The sequence below is a fragment of the Pseudonaja textilis genome, chromosome 3, assembly GCF_049901715.1.
Source record: "Pseudonaja textilis isolate UNSWEBS1 chromosome 3, rPseTex1.2, whole genome shotgun sequence".
NCBI classification, from domain to species: Eukaryota; Metazoa; Chordata; class Lepidosauria; order Squamata; family Elapidae; genus Pseudonaja; species Pseudonaja textilis.
Genome location: NC_141992.1, coordinates 100025384 through 100042895, shown reverse-complemented (window position 1 = coordinate 100042895; position 17512 = coordinate 100025384). Strand labels below are relative to the sequence as shown.

Here is a 17512-nt window from a genome sequence, read left to right as displayed (position 1 = left end):
AAGTGCCCCACCGCCACCGAGGCCGACATCCACGCCACTGCCGCCGCCCACACACTGACTCGGCCTGCATCATACCCAGGTCTGCAGCAAAGGCACTTGGCAGGGGTAGGGAGCTCTCTGCACTCCGTCATGATCAGCTGTTAGGAGTGGCTGGTGGAGAGGCGTGGCTGCCCACAAGTTCCCCCCCCACCCACCCAATTTTGCATGCTTTTAAACTAGGCCTAAATTTGGGAGGGAGGGGCTTAATTTCACCTTATGCCTAGAAAACATGCTGGGTCTTCCTATTGGGGTGGCGTATTGTTGGAGAAACATGGTAGGTAGGCAGGTAGGTAGATATGATAGGAGAGAGAGGGGGGTATTATTTATATTTGTGCTACAAAAAAAAGCTTCTGCTTTGAAATGTTTAAAGGCAAATGTTTGCCCAAAGATTTGGCAGCTTTAGGATTCATAATTGCTTCTGCAAGTTTTATTTTTCATTAGTAGGCACTAGGGGGCAGTGTAGTCTCTCTCCTTTTGGTATTTTTTGCTCTCAAATATAGAAATATACGAAGAGTAACAAAATAAATACACATTTTCTTTTATAGTCTTCTATAATCAAGGGATACAAGCATAGAGAGATTAATAATTCTTTGAAATTCTGTCACCAAACAACATAAATTTTAAGACTTAACTTCCAAGCTCAGACCTGCCTTTCAGGTGAACTACTAAATATAGGGAAAGTGAGATCACTGCACTCCGAGGTCTGATTTCACAGTAATTCTACAAACAGGACTAAATTGTAAAAAAGAAATGAAGCTCTGTCATCTTGTGCTGGAGTTTGATGGAATTGAGTTCTGTAATCTTATATCAATACTGAAGAGTTTCCAGAATACACGGAGATAATGGTAAATTTTTTGACTGTCCCTTCCCTTTACCTCAAACAATCATATGCTACCATTACACTATGTTGTTTCAACTGATCAGGCCTACATGAAAGAGTGTAATGCAAAGACAAGCAGAATGCCCATCCCAATGGATTCATTAGTCAGAATCATATCCACCCATCCATCCTCAAACTCACAATATATAAAATAAAAATACAATGTTTTAAATGCAACAATGAGTAAGCTTTAAAAATCAAATTACAATTAAAAGCCTAGCAATAACGGTCTATTTTCCCTTTCCCTACATTTGGGGGGGGGGGGCACATATTTCCCTCTGTACCTAACAGAGTCTCAGCACAGGGACATTGTCAAAATTGTCTCTTTTTTAATTTAAGTGTTTAACAAGTTCACAATAAAAGAGACAGCATTAAAACACTTAAATTATCTCTAGGAAGAACACAAGTCCTATGTCTTGCATACCTTAGGGGCTAAGTCCCAGTCTTTTACAATTTTGAAATACTTTTCAAGGTAAGATTCCCCATAAAGTTCACTGCTTTATAATTTGATAAGGAGAGGACAACTGTCACTAAGTCCAACCAGCTTACAAAAGGTCACCACTGACATATTGTCTCCTTAGGGCAATACCAGAAAATAACCCAGACAAATGCCATAATTGGTTTTATGAAAATCTGCCAAGACATTCAAGAAAACTAGCAAACAAGGTACACCTTTTCCTATATAGGCATAGGTGGTTAAGGAAGATCCCAAGTTCCAGTCCCAAACAAATGACAATGAATCCAGATAGTCAGTTTAATCAAATGAATCTGGATCTTCTCAGTTACTTAAACCAAAAAAGGGATAGTTTAGTGTGACATAATAATCTTCTTAGATCAAGGTAGGGCTTTTTCAAACAGAGTTCTTGTAAATGTTTCCTTGAAGTCGAGAGGAATACATCCCATCCTGAAGGAAGTATTAACTACGTTCCATGATGGATTCCTTTCAGTTCTGCCCCCCGCCCTCCCCAAATCAGGCAGTTATAATCAGCTGGTACCAAAAGCAACCTGAAATAAAACTCCCTCACTAAATTATTGGACATGGCACATTCAATTTTAACAAGGTGTTGCCTGATTCATCCCAGCGCCATGCAATTTAAGGTTTTAAATCAGGCTTGTCCAAAATTCACCTTCCCTGGGCCACATTAGAAGATGAAAATTTGGTTTGGGCCGCACATAAAATAAAATAACAGTAACGATACCTGATCATCCAAAAAAACCATAGAAAACAATTTTTTTCATAAGATATCATAAAAAATAGTCAACCAGGGAGAAAGGAAGGTGGGGGGGGGGGAGAAAGCTCACCCGCCTCGCACCTACCTCCTGCAAATAGCCCAGCTGGATGCGGCAGGACTGGAAGGCTAGGACCAGGAGGCTCGGTGCAGCAGCAGCAGCGGGGGCAGAAGCCGGTACAACAGCAGCGGCGGGGACAGAAGCCGCTACAACAGCTCCGGTGGCGGGGGAAGAAGCCACTACAACAGCTCCGGCGGCAGCAGCAGCGGTGGCAACAGCAGGAGGTGGCGGAGCGGGACTCTTGGGCTGCAGCTGCCTCGGCATGAGCGCTCTGCTGGCGCCCGCCTTTTCTGTTGCTGCTTGGCATGGCGCTCGCCTCGCCCCGTCTCGCACCTGCCTCTCCTCCTCGCTGGCTCGTCCTCTTGTACGAAGGTTGGGGAGGGCACTGGGCCGCATTACAAGCCGACCTGGGCCGCATGCGGCCCGTGGGCCGTGGGTTGGACAAGCCTGTTTTAAATGTAATAGTCAACATTTGACTTGAACTCCACAGACCTACTGATCACCAGCAACCTTGATAATTGAAGTTACAGACAACTTCTTCACCGTAGTTTATCCACCATGGATCTGGTTGATTGGGAACAACTGGGCCTGGTTCTATGTTGGTCATAGCAGATATGAAGCCTTGAGCTGTTCTTCATGAAATAAAAAAAATATTACTTTCAAAGCCCTGAAACTTTATTAGTTGCATCTTTGTTTAACATCAACCATCCTCTAACTTCAATGGTTCTCTCCCTACAAGGTCAGCTGAAGTCCAAGACATCATGAGTACTTCCTTACATGCATCACTTGGCTTTTACTGCAGCTCTCTAACTTCTCCAAGCTGTCTTTCTTGATGGCCAGGATGCTTGAGGTGCTATCACTTCAGGCTTAGCAACAATCTGGCAGAGCTATGAAAATCACCTACCCTTGGTTTGTGCCCCATTCGTTCCTGATGCAAAGGTGTTTGTGCACTGGATCCTTCATGTAACCTTCATAGCAAAGACACTCACCTTGAAGTGGAAGAACAAAAACAAGAGAATAATAAATGAGTTATGTTACAACTCTGAAAAGGGAATGAGTTTTGCAGGGAGATGTCAATTTAGTATGCAGCAGGAGTGAGTGAAAAAAGAAAAATGCCATATTAGGAATGACTAGGAATTGGAGATAAAAAGCGCAAGATCATAATGCTTTTCTACAAGCCTTCTGCATACCATTCTCACCACCTCAACACATACAGTGTATCATACAGCTAGGAACAATACATGAAATGGCAGAAAAAAAATAGGCAGAGTCAGAGGATCAACAAGAAAAGGAATCTGGACATTTTTAGTGTAATATTTGATACCTGTTCTATGATCAGCCTCTGATCTTTTATCTCACATAGATGGATGGATGGACGGATGGATGGATGGGCGGATGGATAAGCAAGCAAACATGACTATTCCAATATCTGTGTCACAATCTCACATTCCCTTATTTATTGATGAATCTAAAATATTTATTTATTTGGAGCCTGCAATTTATTTTTTTAAATATGAATGTATGATTCAGTCATTATGACTCTAGGTAGCTTGCAAGCAGCAACATACAAATGCCCAGCAATACGATCATAATAATAATAAAAATCATGCAATGTATCAGTTGTGAGAGATTTTCTACTAAATGAGATGCCAAGGAATGAAATGTCAAGATCTTTTGCTTATTCCTTTTTATACTTTCCTTTATTTTATTCCCTTTCCTTCTTTTATGCCACCCAAGTCACTGCTTTATAAATTAAAAAACAATAATTATTTGGAATCCTATTGGGCCTTTCAGGGACTTCTTCCCAATGAGCTCTCAGACTCTCTGTTTGAAAACCCAGCTTTACCAAGCTTTTCATCCTAAAGGAATTACATTAGTTTAGAAAAGAATAAGGCTGTAATCACTGAATGGAGTAGGGCACACTTTTGAGGAAATACATAAAAGGTCACACTGCAACACACTGTGAGAGGAGAACATAACAAAAGATTGTAAAGCTATAAAGGGAAAGTTGACAGAAAGAAATTGTCCTCCTTTTATGTTGCTAGAATGAAATTGCCAACAGGTGCAAAGCAGAGAAAAAAAAGATGCTTAGTCAGTGGAAAGGCCACAAAAAATGAAGCTCTCCCACTGTCCCATTCAAGCCAGCTACTTTTTCAGAAGTGAATTCCTATTCTGATGACTGTTTCATCCTCTACTTGGCCAAGCTTTGGGCAAATCAACAGTTTTCCCCTTCCACATTCACCCTTTTTTCATGTGGTTTTTCTTTTTTGGCAACTAAAATGAAAATCCTGAGTAGGGTTCATAATTAATTAATTAATTAATGTGTCTGTTTATATCCTGCCTTTGTTGTTTTTATTAATAATTTAAGGCAGCAAACATACACAGCAGTTCTTCCTCCTCCTATTTTGACCCCAACAACAACTCTGTAGAGTAAGTTCTCTGGGCTGAGAAAGGAAGCCAAGGTCACCTAGATAGTTTTTATGCCTAAAGTGGTACTAGAACTCACATTCTCCTAATTTCTAGCCTAGTGCCTTAACCACTAGAACAGAGTTCTACATCTCTGTGTGCCCTTTTGGGGGTGATTGTTTTTACTCAGATATCAAAGCTGCAAATGGTAAGAGTAGATTGAGATATTTGCCGTATGACTGGTCACTTGAACTCCCAACCAGACTGCTTCTCCCAGGTGATGGAATTAAAGTTAGACATTGTAGCATTAAAATAAGATTCAGTGACAACTCTAGGTCCATAAGTGACTTGGAACAGGCAAGGAGAGGTCCTGTTTTATCCTGCATCTCAAGCAATGAAGTACTTTGAGTTTCCCTGCCATATATTACTACGTTGCCAAAAAAAATTCAGTTGCAATCATAAGTTGATATGTGCTTTAAGGCTTACAGACATAATAATTCCACTGACTGCATGTCTTTACTCTTCTCCCTAGATGACATTTCTGAAAGCCTACATTAAGGCTACAACTGAATTAGCTGGAAGTAAGTTCTGTCTTTTAAATTATATTGGACGTATCTGTAGGTAGGGAAGAAAAAGAGGACTCCACAGTTGTATGCTTTAAATACTAGCTACACAGCCATATAGTCAGATTACAGCCCAAAAGAACAAAAGGTACAACAGAAGTACTAGTTTTTTGTCATTTTTTTTTTCTTTTTTGGAAGGCATAATCATTTTTACAGAATGCTGGCAAAAATCTATGAATTTAGAAATAAGCCCAAGGAGGGTGTTTGAAACCATCCCCCTCAGAGACCTGCTACAGTTGGCAGCTGCTATGGCAGATGGTTGTGAATAAGTGAAATGCAGACAGGATGGGTAAATGAGTCAACACCACATCAAAGGGGAACAAACATGACTCCTGTGAGCATGTGCAGAACAGAGAAGGCTGGATCAATCTCCTAAGGATATACCATCTCTAAATTTAGGCAGTGGCACCTGGAAATTCATAATTGTGCCTGTTGAAAAAAATGATAGGATCTAGCACCATTCATATTAAAGACTCATATTTGCAGGTTCTCCTCCTAACAGAGTTTATACAGTATAAAATTTGAGTGCAAGTATTTCTTGTTATAGTTCATAGAAAAGATCATCAGCCTAAATCAGAGAGTATAACATAATCCATCAAAAAAATAGCCTGCTGGGTAAAAGAAAAATTGGATTCAAGATAAAAGAACTTCATATGACTTTTTGTTATCACCATACAGAAACAAAGGAAATGTGAAGGTCATTTTTCCACCACAGCTTTTGACAGCTTTGGGAACTTGACAATCCCCAGATACATGTCAATTACCACATTGCACCCACCTACCAGTTTCAGGATCACACTCATGTTCACAAGGGTCGAGAAGTCGTCGGGCGCACATATCCAAGGCCCACGGCCCACTAGAATTTTGCTGGGAGAAAAGAACCACTTGGGCAGGATTTAACCAGTCACTGGCATCCAGTTGGCTTCCCTCTAATAAGATAAATCGGCTTCCTGAAAATAGAAAGAAAATAGAAAGAAATGGCATCATTCTGAAGGCATTTTCATTGGTGAGATCTAAATTTCCTCGAAGTCTTCCCTCTAATTGATGTCACATACAAAAGAAAATCAATTTGTAATATGAATGAATATTTTGTCTAATGTAACTTAAAATCCACTTTATAATTTATGTGGGAAAATATCCTCAAGGTCACTTTTCTAATGTAACTTAACAAGCATTGGTTCTTCTCTATGAACAAAAACATTAGGCATATTTTCTTTCATTTCTGGAGATGACTTAGAAATACCTCTCCCAGAGCCCATTTCAAACATCCCCAATTATCCTGTTTTGAAGATTCAGCCATTGTTCATCGCAGGGGCCTTAGGCTTAGCATGTCCATCTCTGGTTGATACGGCTACCCATTTGTCTGTTATCTCCTATCATGATTTTTGGACAATTTATACAAAACCATGTCTAGGCTAAAAAAATACTTCAAATAACAGAAAGTTTGGAAGTAAATTTGATACCATGAAAGCCAGCTAACCCTTCAACAGAAATCCCTGAAACCAGGCTACTCCAAGGACAAAATCTCCCATTAAATTTCCAGCTAAGATAACTCATTTCTCTGCTCCTATCAGGGTCAGTTCCTCTATCAATCTAATCTGTTCTCCATCCTCTACTTCTGGTTTTTTTTCCCCTCATTGGCTTAGATGTCAGAGCATCTGTCTAGATTGTTTCACTTCAGATCACAGTAAGAAATTGCATACCTTAATAAACAAATTATTGGGACACAGAAGAATTTCCCATTAGGAAGCAAAGTTCTGCTTCAACCTAATTGACATTTGGTTTCCTACAAGAACTAATCTTTCTATCTTGGATACTGGAGAGTAGGTTATATAACACACATCCATCCAATCTGATATGATCGACCTCCCTTAAGGCGAATGCTGAATTAGCAATAGTTTCCAAAGGTAAAATCCTCTGGTTGGCTGTTCATTTATCGAGTGACAAATGTGACATACTGTACATGTTGTCAGATTCTGCTTTTTTCCCCCTTCATCTATCAACAGAAGTTAAGGGGGCCTATGCCTGGCACAGTTGTGGGTGGGACACAGCTCAGCATTTTTGTAGGGGCGGCATTTGTTTCCAATGTTCTGGGAAGTGTTTGCCAAGCAAAATGCGGCTCTAATACCCATAAGCCACATCTTCTTCTTTGTAAACATGTTGTCTCAAAGTTATCCTATGTTTAAAATAAAATCTGTTGTTTTTACCTTGTTTATGCTAAAAAGGCCTCTGATTCTAGTTCTACTACACACTGAATTAAAATTATGTTCCTCCTATGAAAAACTATCTTTCTTTTACCATATTACCATATTCTCAAACAATCTGCCACATTCTCCAATGCAAAGCTCTCACTTAAACCTCTTACATAGAGCTCAATAGCACATTTTTATTAATGTATTTATTTCCCACTTATTTAAAAAATATTGAAGCACTTTACAACAGTCTTAAAACTAGAATAAGACCAAAATAAATGCAGGATAAATTCAGAATTAAAAACTACCTATTAAAAAAAAGAGGAGGGGGAAGGGAAGATTAAATGACTGGAGAAAGCTAACATAATAACATGACATCTGAAACACAAGCCTGACAGAAATCCACCACTGTTCTTCCTACCAGACAGTGTTCTGCCCACAGCAAGACCTCATTTAAAAATTAATGCAGTCTGTAGAGTTGGTGGTTGAAGTAATCTGGTGCCAAGTTTTTTTGAATGTTATATGGACTGCTGCAATGTGTTCTGCATGGGACTACCCTTGAAGAGTATTTTGAAGTTTCACCTGGTGCAAAATGCAGCAGTAAGAATAGTTATATGAGTGTCCTAGAAGGAACAGGGGTGTATGGGGTGAACATGTTTCATATCTGCTCTGTGAGCTGCACTGTTGCTGGTTTGTTTCCAGGTGTAATTCAAGGTGCTGATTTTGACCTTTAAAGCAATTTGTGGCATGGGGATATCTGCAGGACTGCCTCTTTCCAATTATTTCTACCTGTCCAATTAGGTTCAGCAGGAAAGGCATGTTGTGGATCCTTTCCATTCTATCTGATGGGACCCAGGATACAAACCTTTTGTGCTATGACCTCCATTCTCTGGGTGAGACCACATCATTCCCCTTAAATTACCATTAGTCACAATCTTTATGGCCTTTTGGAAAGTCTTCAAAACATGGTTTTTCCATTAGCAATATCACTTAGACTTATATACCACTTCACAGTGCTTTTATAGCCCTCTCTAAGGGGTTTACAGAGTCAGCATATTGCCCCCAACAATCTGGGTCCTCATTTTATCCACCTCAGAAGGATGGAAGGCTGAGTCAACCTTGAGCCAGTGGGACTTGAACTGCCAAACTGCTGGCAATCAGCTGTCAGCAGAAGTAGTCTGCAACACTGCACTCTAACCACTGCACCACCACGGCTTTGGTATCCTTTAAAGCAGAGGGCCTTGTGTGTTAGTTGCACCATTTATGACATCATTAATAGCCCTTTCTAAATTTGGATTTTACTTATGGCAAATACTGGTATTTGTTTAAAATGATTTTATATTATATTTATATTATATATACTGTACAATTATATATTATTGATTTTTACATTTTAATTGTTGGTTTTGTTGGCTATCCAGAGTCACCTTGTATGGGATAGGCACACATATAAATTTTATAGATAGATGTTAGATAGATAGAGATAGTGAGATAGATATAAATACCAACTTGACTTAAATGTTGGCACATTAGTGTGGGAAGTCAGATTTTTTTTAATGTACTTATTACGCAAATTTATATGGTCACTCATTCATCTTTCAATCAATCATGGAGGATAACTATAAGAAGCAAAAAATAATAGCAAAGCAATAAAAACAGTAAAGATGTGAAGTAAACACTATATATTCAAGCAGACCAAACATGGACTGTGCCATATTAACATCCTAGTTCTAGAGTCTGAGACAAATGCCAAGTTCTAGATTCTTCTGAAAGGGCAACAGGGTTGTGGCGTTTGGAAACTCGGTGTGGACAACTGAATTGCATCCAGAAACTGACTAGGAATGGGCATAATTCCTCCTAGGCAGAGGAGTTGTATAGGCATACTGAGGACTACCCAACTGCTCCTACTACTGTATTCGGAATCAGCTGCAGTTTACAAATGGTCTTCAAGGGCATTCCCAAGTAGAATGCATTGCTGCATCCCAAATGGGAAATGACTAATGCATGAAAGAGCAAGATCATTGGCTACTGATTCAGAAACACGCACAGCTGGTGCACAAGATGAATTTGGGCAAAGGGTTTCATGGCCACAGCTTCCCCAACTTGTTGAGTGGGAGCCACGAATCCAGGTGGACTTCCAGATTGCACTCCTATTCAGTCTGGGGAAATGTTTACAATAGCAGTCTCCAATTCTTGGTGAGTAGCAAAACCCACAACCGCTTGATATTATTAGGCTTAAGGAGGAGCCCGATTCCCCTCATCCACATCTTTACAGCCACCAAGCAATGAGGAGGAACCTTGACAGCATAACTTGGGCAGCTCATGGTAGAGATGTATAATTATTACCAACCTACTAATGATATTTAGTATGATATGTATATGATCATCCTAACAGATGATCTAACACAGGGGGGGTCCCAATCCCTGGTCCATGGACTGGCAGAAGTCCACAGCATGGTAGAAACTGGACCATGCAAACAAGCGAAGCTCCATCCGCGGCATGCTATTCAACACCAGTAACAATGCTGCTACACTTCAAAAAGACCTTGACTATGTGTCAGAATGGTCAAACAAGTGGCAACTTCAAATCTCAACAAGTAAATGCTCTGCCTTACATATTGGCAAGAAAAATCAAAAAATCAAATGCAAGCTGGATGGACAAGACCTTGTAGATGACTTTCACTCTGTCAAGGACCTTGGAGTTCTCATCTCTGATGATCTAAGTGCTAGAGCCCACTGTAACAACATTGACAAAAAGGCATTAAGAGTTGTTAACCTAATCAATCCTATAAAGCTTTTTCTCTGGTAATATTGTACTACTAACTAGAGCATACAAAACATTTGCTAGACCAATTCTTGAATACAGCTCACCTGTCTGGAATCCGCACTGCATATTGGACATTAATACAATCGAGAGAGTCCAAAAATATTTCATGAGAAGAGTTCTCCACTCCTCTACTCGCAACAGAATACCCTATGCCTCCAGACTTGAAATTTTAGGTTTAGATAACTAGGAACTATGCTGCCTTCAGTTTGACCTAAGCATAATACATAAAATTATCCATTACAATGTCCTACCCATCAATGACTACTTCAGCTTCAACCTCAACAATACACAAGCACACAATAGATAAAAACTCAGGGTAAATTGCACAAAACTCGATTGCAGGAAATATGACTTCAGCAACAGAGTGGTCAATGCATGGAATACTCTACCTGACTCTGTGGTTTCTTCCACTAACCCCAAAACTTTAACCTCAGACTGCCGACTATTGACCTCACCCCATTCCTAAGAGGTCTGTAAGGGGCATGCATAAGCACACGGATGTGCCTACCATCCCTGCCTTAATGTTCCCTTTTATTCATATATATTTCATGTACTAACAATCATGTTTATTCTTATATATATTTTCAACTGCATGCTTGTCAAAATAAATAAATAAATAAAAATAAATAAACCACACCCCCTCCTCTATGTGGAAAAACCACCAGTCCCTGGTGTCCAAAAGGTTGGGGGCTGCTGATTTAACAGCTTCATATAGATTCTAAATAGGAGTGAGAACAAGATCAAACCCTAAGGCATCTTGTAAATCAGTGACTTCAGACAAGATCTCTTTCTCCCATTAATGATGCTGAAAGGAACTGTATTTAGAAGGAGAACCACTGAAGCACTGTGCCGTGCCCTCAACTCAAAATTCCCTAAAATGGTCCATAAGAATACTATGGTTGATGACATTGAAAGCTACCAAAAAATCAGAGGATCAAGACATCACCCTTATCTTTGATTACCAGAGGTCATCTACACGTGTGACGAACACATGTGAATCCAGGCTAAAGGGTGTGTTCTATGTTTCTTCCATGGACCTTTGGATCTATAAGCCTACTGTCTTCTCTTTGTGAAAATTGTCCATAATCACTGGTTCAAACAATGTCTTCTGCTATGTATGTATGTATATATATGTGTATGTATGCATCTTATGCATCTGGGTGGCTTACAATATTAAAAATCATAATACAAATAACACCACATTATGGCAATTTGCTTTCCTCAATCTTCAGAGCTTACTAGATATGGGAAACGCTCATGTCAAATCTGAAAGAGGGGAACTAATATGTATGTACATAAATATAGTAAAAAGAATAGAAAATATATTTTGTGGGGATTACTTATGTGCCTGGATCCACAAACTATTAAGAGCATATTAATCTCCCAGAAGAACTTGATCCAGAAAATTAAAGAGGCAGAGTGGGTTGGATACAAATCAGGGCAATGATTTGCTCTTCACAAAGACAATAATCAATACACACCATGCTCAGGTAGCCATAACCTTCATTGCAAATGAAGCCTACCCAGATGCACATTTTATATAATTTTCTGGAGGCAACATGAACAGAACAGGGAGGGCACCATTTCTACTCCAGCCAGGCTTTGACTATGAATATTTCTGTACATATCTTATGCAGAAATCTTCCTCCTTGCCCATTCTTTTTCTTGGAATGGTATGCTTCTTAAATTGAGAGTAGATGCAGCCGTGCTGCTGATCTTTGTAAGATGTTTTGGGAATTGTATTAATTAGAACAGAAAGTATCAGGAGGCAGGGAAATGCAATAAACAAATACAGGATGACCATTTGAAATTCTAACCTGCTATTTATGGATTTATTCATGATTATATTCACATACACATCTACAACTAATAGAAAAGGATAATTAGTCAACAGGCTTGGAGGATGTTAGTTTTCTTCAATTTGGTGCTTTCCAGGTGTATCAGGATTGCAACATGCAGAATTTTCAGTTTGAGTTAAAAGTAGAAATCCTGGAAACTACAATCCCACAAAATCTGAAAGATGTCCAATTAAAGAAGGCTAATGAAGACGTTACATTGTCGTTACATGCTGTAGGCAAGACAGTGAGAAAGATCAATCAAAAGTATTTTTTTAACCTGACCAATGTGCAAATACATGTCAAAGTTTCACAGTATGCTATAGTAACAAGCCTTAACATGCATGCTCCATCTAATACTGATCTGATAGTGGAAGTGAAGAGATGAGTGGAAGACTGTCTTACCATCAGCAATAAGATGCTCCGGTACGTGAAGCGTTATCTTGACCACAAGTGGGCAACTCACATGAGAAGCACAGACCAGACCAATGACACAGCTGGTGATGCTGATGAGAGTCAGAGTTGTCTTGCTAACAGGACTTCTAGGTGAACCCACTAAAACAGTAAGAAAAAGAAGTCAATGGAATCCAGTTGTGTCTCTCTCAGAGACCACAACATTGAGCTAACACAATGGCTCTTTGTGAACCAGAGCCCTGGGCTGGTGCAATGGATTCTTCACGGGTCTTTATGAACCTGGGATTCTGACCATTCAGCAGAAAGAGGTGCAGATATCGAGGTGAAACATAATCATTCCATTTTGGGATGGGCGGGAAGGAGGGAAGGCATGTGAGAAACAGTTTGCTCATTTGTGTGGATTTAGAAATAGAGATGGGCAATTTCTTGGAGCAGTGTCAGTTAACAGCCTGTACCCTAATTGGTGGCTGTGAACAGCAGTATCCCTCATTACCGGCCCACAAGTGTGTAGACATCAGGTTCCCCAGAGTAATTAATGATACTCGGTAGACTGCTTCAGTCCGCCTGCTTTCTCCAAACGGAATCTATTTTTGTCTCAGTCATGCTTCCCTGAGTGGCAGCCTCTTTAAACCTCCCCGGGTGTCAAGGCATTTTGCCATCAACTCTCTCTTGACAGGCGGTATGACATCCCATCCAGGAAGAAGAAGCACTCAGATATGCTGTGAAGGTAGCACGTAAAATCTGAAGCCACAGACAAGCTCTTATGCTTTAGCCGCTTATTTATAGGGCCTCAGGCAATATGAAATGCGAATTGTGTGCATTGTTTGTGTATGTTTTAGCCAGCCACCTAAAGGATGCATCTGTGGTAAAAGCTGAAAGTAAAATGAGTTCCTTGAAAAAAAATAAATCAATGAAAATGGATAAGTTTCAAAACAAATGCATTGAGCAAGGTTTTTTTAAACATAAAACAAAAACCATGGTCTGCTCCTATTACCCGGACTGGGTGGAACTGGTTACAGAACTTCTGGGTTGTATTCTGTACACACAACAACCATATAAAGCAAATGAAGCTGAGACTTTAACCCTCCCTTAGGCTCAATACCCAGTTGCAGTGAGGATATTTTCTCATGTTCATTCTGCTTCTGCCTTTGCTCCCTCTTTGTATGTTGCCCTTGCCTTGACCAGATGTCTCTTTTATAATCAGCATCTCAAATGTTTTCTTTATAGTGCAAACAGGGATCACCTTTTTTTCTGCTGCTATGTGATGACCCAGGGTGGGATACAAAATAAACACAGTCACAAAAACAGGTGAAGCCTCTTTTATTCCTCCACTTTGCTTCAAAGCTCCAAAAATCCTTGACTGGAGACAAAAACTTCTCCACAAACAGTTATGAAAAGAAGGAAATGCCGTTTAAACTAAAAATGCCTATAAATTATAGGAGTAAAAACAACACAAACCACACTGTAGCAATTAAGGGAACCAGGCAAAAAAAGGGCTTGAAGATGTCCACAGATATCAGAACACACACTGGGAAGGACACCAAACTCAGAGAGGAACAACAGCCTGGAGATATTTCCACGCTTTGTTTCCAGCACTGGCCCATACGCATGTCCGTCCTTTTAACCAGTTCCCACAGCTGCAGCCCATGAAGAGGATCAAGGCCCTTTCTTCCCCTGTACACCACGCCATTCATGTCTCTCCCTTATCCTCTCCACTCTGCGTGCCCTAGGATGGAGAGGGGATGGGCCTAGGTGTTCCTCTGACTGCCCAGCCAGCCTCTGCCCTTCCCCAGCCTCCTCCCCAACCTCCGGAACCACACTTCCACTCCCTGTCGGCTGTTCCTCCTCCCTCTCGGAGTCAGTCTCCAACCGGGGCATGACATGCTACCTTTTATGTACAGTACACCTTAGTAAGATGTACTATTGCAGCTGAAGAGATGTGGAGATCCCTTTAAGACAGGGGTGGGCAAACTACAGCCTGGGGGCCACATCCGGCCCGTTGGTCTTTTTAATCCGGCCCGCCGAAGATTGGTACAGAATTAAGGTTTGATGTGAATGATTGCATTCATTTGATTTTGACTTGTAATGACAGGCATTTCGACACCAGGTAGTGGCCCGTCTGTCAAATTTTAAAAGTCAATGAGGCCCCCGAGCCAAAAAGTTTGCCCACCCCTGCTTTAAGATTTTAGGGAGGAAGAGAATGCTGCCGTTCTACCAAATTTCAAATATTCACTCAGCTACCTTTCATTCTTGGTAACTCTTCTGGAATATTCCTCAAGCTCATATTCTTATTTCTTCTTCATTCAGGAGTTATATTACTATAATTATTCATCATGATCTTACTATCATACTAGTTTCCATTACAACTCATGAGAAGTTACTATCTGTGCCTAATTTCTTTTTCTATAAATCTGTGCTTTAATTCTTTTCTTAGAAAGCAGAAGACTGTGAGTTCTAATCCCACTTTAGGCATGAAAGCCAGCTGGGTGACCTTGAGCCAGTCACTCTCTCTCAGTCCAACTCATCTCACAGGGTTGTCATTGTGAGGAAAATAGGAGGAGGAAGGAGTATTAGGTAAGTTTGCTACCTTCAGTTACTTATAAAAATAATGATAGGTTTTTTAAAATGAATCTACAAAAGGCTTTGTTGACTCAGTTCTAGTCTACTATTTGTTTTGATTGCTTGGCTTACATTTCTTTTCAATATATCTAATCTTTAAAAACCTTGCTCTTCTAATATTCACTTTTATTAGCTTTCAGTTTAAAAAAATACTATGCAATATTTGAGATACCAGGAATATATCTAGCAATATTTTTTCCTGCCTTTATTCTTTTTTACTCAATCCTATGAAAGCATCTTCTTATGCTATCAAACCACCATCAACATCTTCTTATCCCCCAACTGTTCCCTCCCACTACTGTTTCTTTTACAAGAACCTATTCTAAACACTTATTCTAAAGCACTTGGATACACAATATAAGGAGACTCAATAGTGGTGAACACCTTATCCCTTCTCTCCCATGTCTTTTTTTTATTTCTAGAAAAAACATTTATTTGACATACATTTAAAACAGACAAATCATCGTGTGTGTGTGTGTGTGTGTGTGTGTGTGTGTGTGCATACACACACACACACACACATACATTTTACAGCATATATTGAGCAATGGTTAATTTTTTTTTCTTTATCTTTATCATTGACGTGATCTGCCTTGTTACAATAACTCCTTCGTCCTTTTAATGTTTTAATTTCTCTATACAGTTTATGATTAAATGCACGTCTTCTGTCATTTCCATAACTTATCCAAATATCAAATATTACCTTTTCTTTAACCACTCATACCAAATGTTCCATATTTCATAATAGTCACAATCTTGTTTATTTTTTAACAATTTGGTTAGGCTATCCATCTCAGCGCATTCATGTATTTTTTTAATTACCGTATCCTCTGAAAGAATGGAAGACAGTTTCCAGTTTTGTGCGTAGGTTATTCTGGCCGCAGTTATGATGTGCAAAATTAAATATTAATATTTTTTCTCCATGTTTAAATCTATCATACTTAGCAGAAAGGTTTCAGGTTCAAGTTTTAAATTTTGTTTTGTTATATTTAAAATCCAATTTCTAATATTTCTCCAAAACTTCTGAGCACATGGGCAAGTCCACCACAGGTGAAAATATGTTCCTTGTGCGTAGTTACATTTCCAACAGTTGGGTGGTACGTCGGGGAACATCTTAGCCAGTCTCTCCAGCGATGAACCATTTTATATAAATTTTCTTTATACAAGACTGACATGGTTAATTTGTAATTTGTTTGCCAAAAGTGTTCCCATTTATCTAATTCAATACTATGACCCACATTTTTAGCCCAAATTATCAGAGTCTGTGACTCTTGTTTTAATTTGTAGTCCAAAAGATATTTATACGTTTTACTAATTGTTTTCTCTTCCTCTCCTAGCCATATTTTATCTAATTCTTGTGGGGTCATATTAAAGCCAAATTGTTCTCTATCTTTTTTATAATGGGGTTGTATTTATGCAAAGGGCCACCATGCTATCTCCTTTCCTTGAATTTATATTTGGTTCCTATTTTTAAGCTCTCCAGTATCATATAATAAATCTTTATACCTGACAATATTTTCATAATCCAATACATTTGGATGTGTGACTGCTTCCAATGTAGCTAGCCACAATGGAACCTTTGGATAATATTTTTTTTAAATCTTTCCCCAGATATTGAACAACACATTTCTTACATGGTGCCTTTGGAAATATGAATGTTGTTTAGATTTTCCATCCCACATGAAGGTGTGCTAGCTCAAGAGATCAAAATCTTCTAATACTACCTTCTATTTTCTAATTTAACCCAACCCTTCTATTTTCTAATTTAACCCAATCCTTAAGCCAGTTTACTATAAGTAGCATCATAACATAATTCAAAATCTTGAAGGCCAAATCCTCCTTTTTTCTTGGCATCCTGTAATAATTTATATTTTACTCTGGTTTTTTTCCTCTGCCATATAAATTTAGATATACATTTGTTTAATTCTACAATAAAGTTCTTTTCCAACTTGACTGGCACTGTCTGAAACAGGAACAACAGTTTTGGCAAAATATTCATTTTTATTGTCGAAATACCTCCCAATAGTGATAATTGCAATTTGGCCTAATTATCTACATCTTTAACTATTTGCGTTATTAACTTATCATAGTTATATTTTTTAATCGACGAACATCTAGCAGTCAACCAGATCCCTAAGTATTTTACTTTATTTACCACCTGCATACCTAATTTATTTGCTAGTTCTTCCTTCCGCTCCTTTGTACAGTTTCTTCTTAACACTTTTGTTTTTTCTTTGTTAATTTTTAACCCTGCCACCTTTCCATATTCTTCTATTTCTCTTAGTAGTATAGGGCTCGTTTCTAAGGGTTCTTCTAATATAAATGCCATATCATTGGCAAATGCCTGGAGTTTATATTCTTCTTTTTAAATTTTTAGTCCTCTAATC

General features: G+C 39.1%; 1 protein-coding gene across 3 annotated transcripts in view; it reads right to left on the bottom strand.

Annotated features, from left to right (window-relative positions):
* Positions 1 to 17512, bottom strand: part of ASTN1 (astrotactin 1) — a 285838-nt gene that overhangs the window by 116786 nt on the left and 151540 nt on the right. For all 3 annotated transcript variants that reach the window (XR_015743019.1, XM_087930474.1, XM_087930475.1), the window contains exons 6-8: positions 12498 to 12647; positions 6021 to 6188; positions 3114 to 3198 (exon numbers count right to left, since the gene is read on the bottom strand). Coding sequence is in view for 2 of the 3 variants with exons in the window: in XM_087930474.1 (XP_087786600.1) it covers positions 3114 to 3198; positions 6021 to 6188; positions 12498 to 12647 (403 nt within the window). In the remaining variant the exon portion in view is untranslated. The remainder of the gene's footprint in view (positions 1 to 3113; positions 3199 to 6020; positions 6189 to 12497; positions 12648 to 17512) is intronic.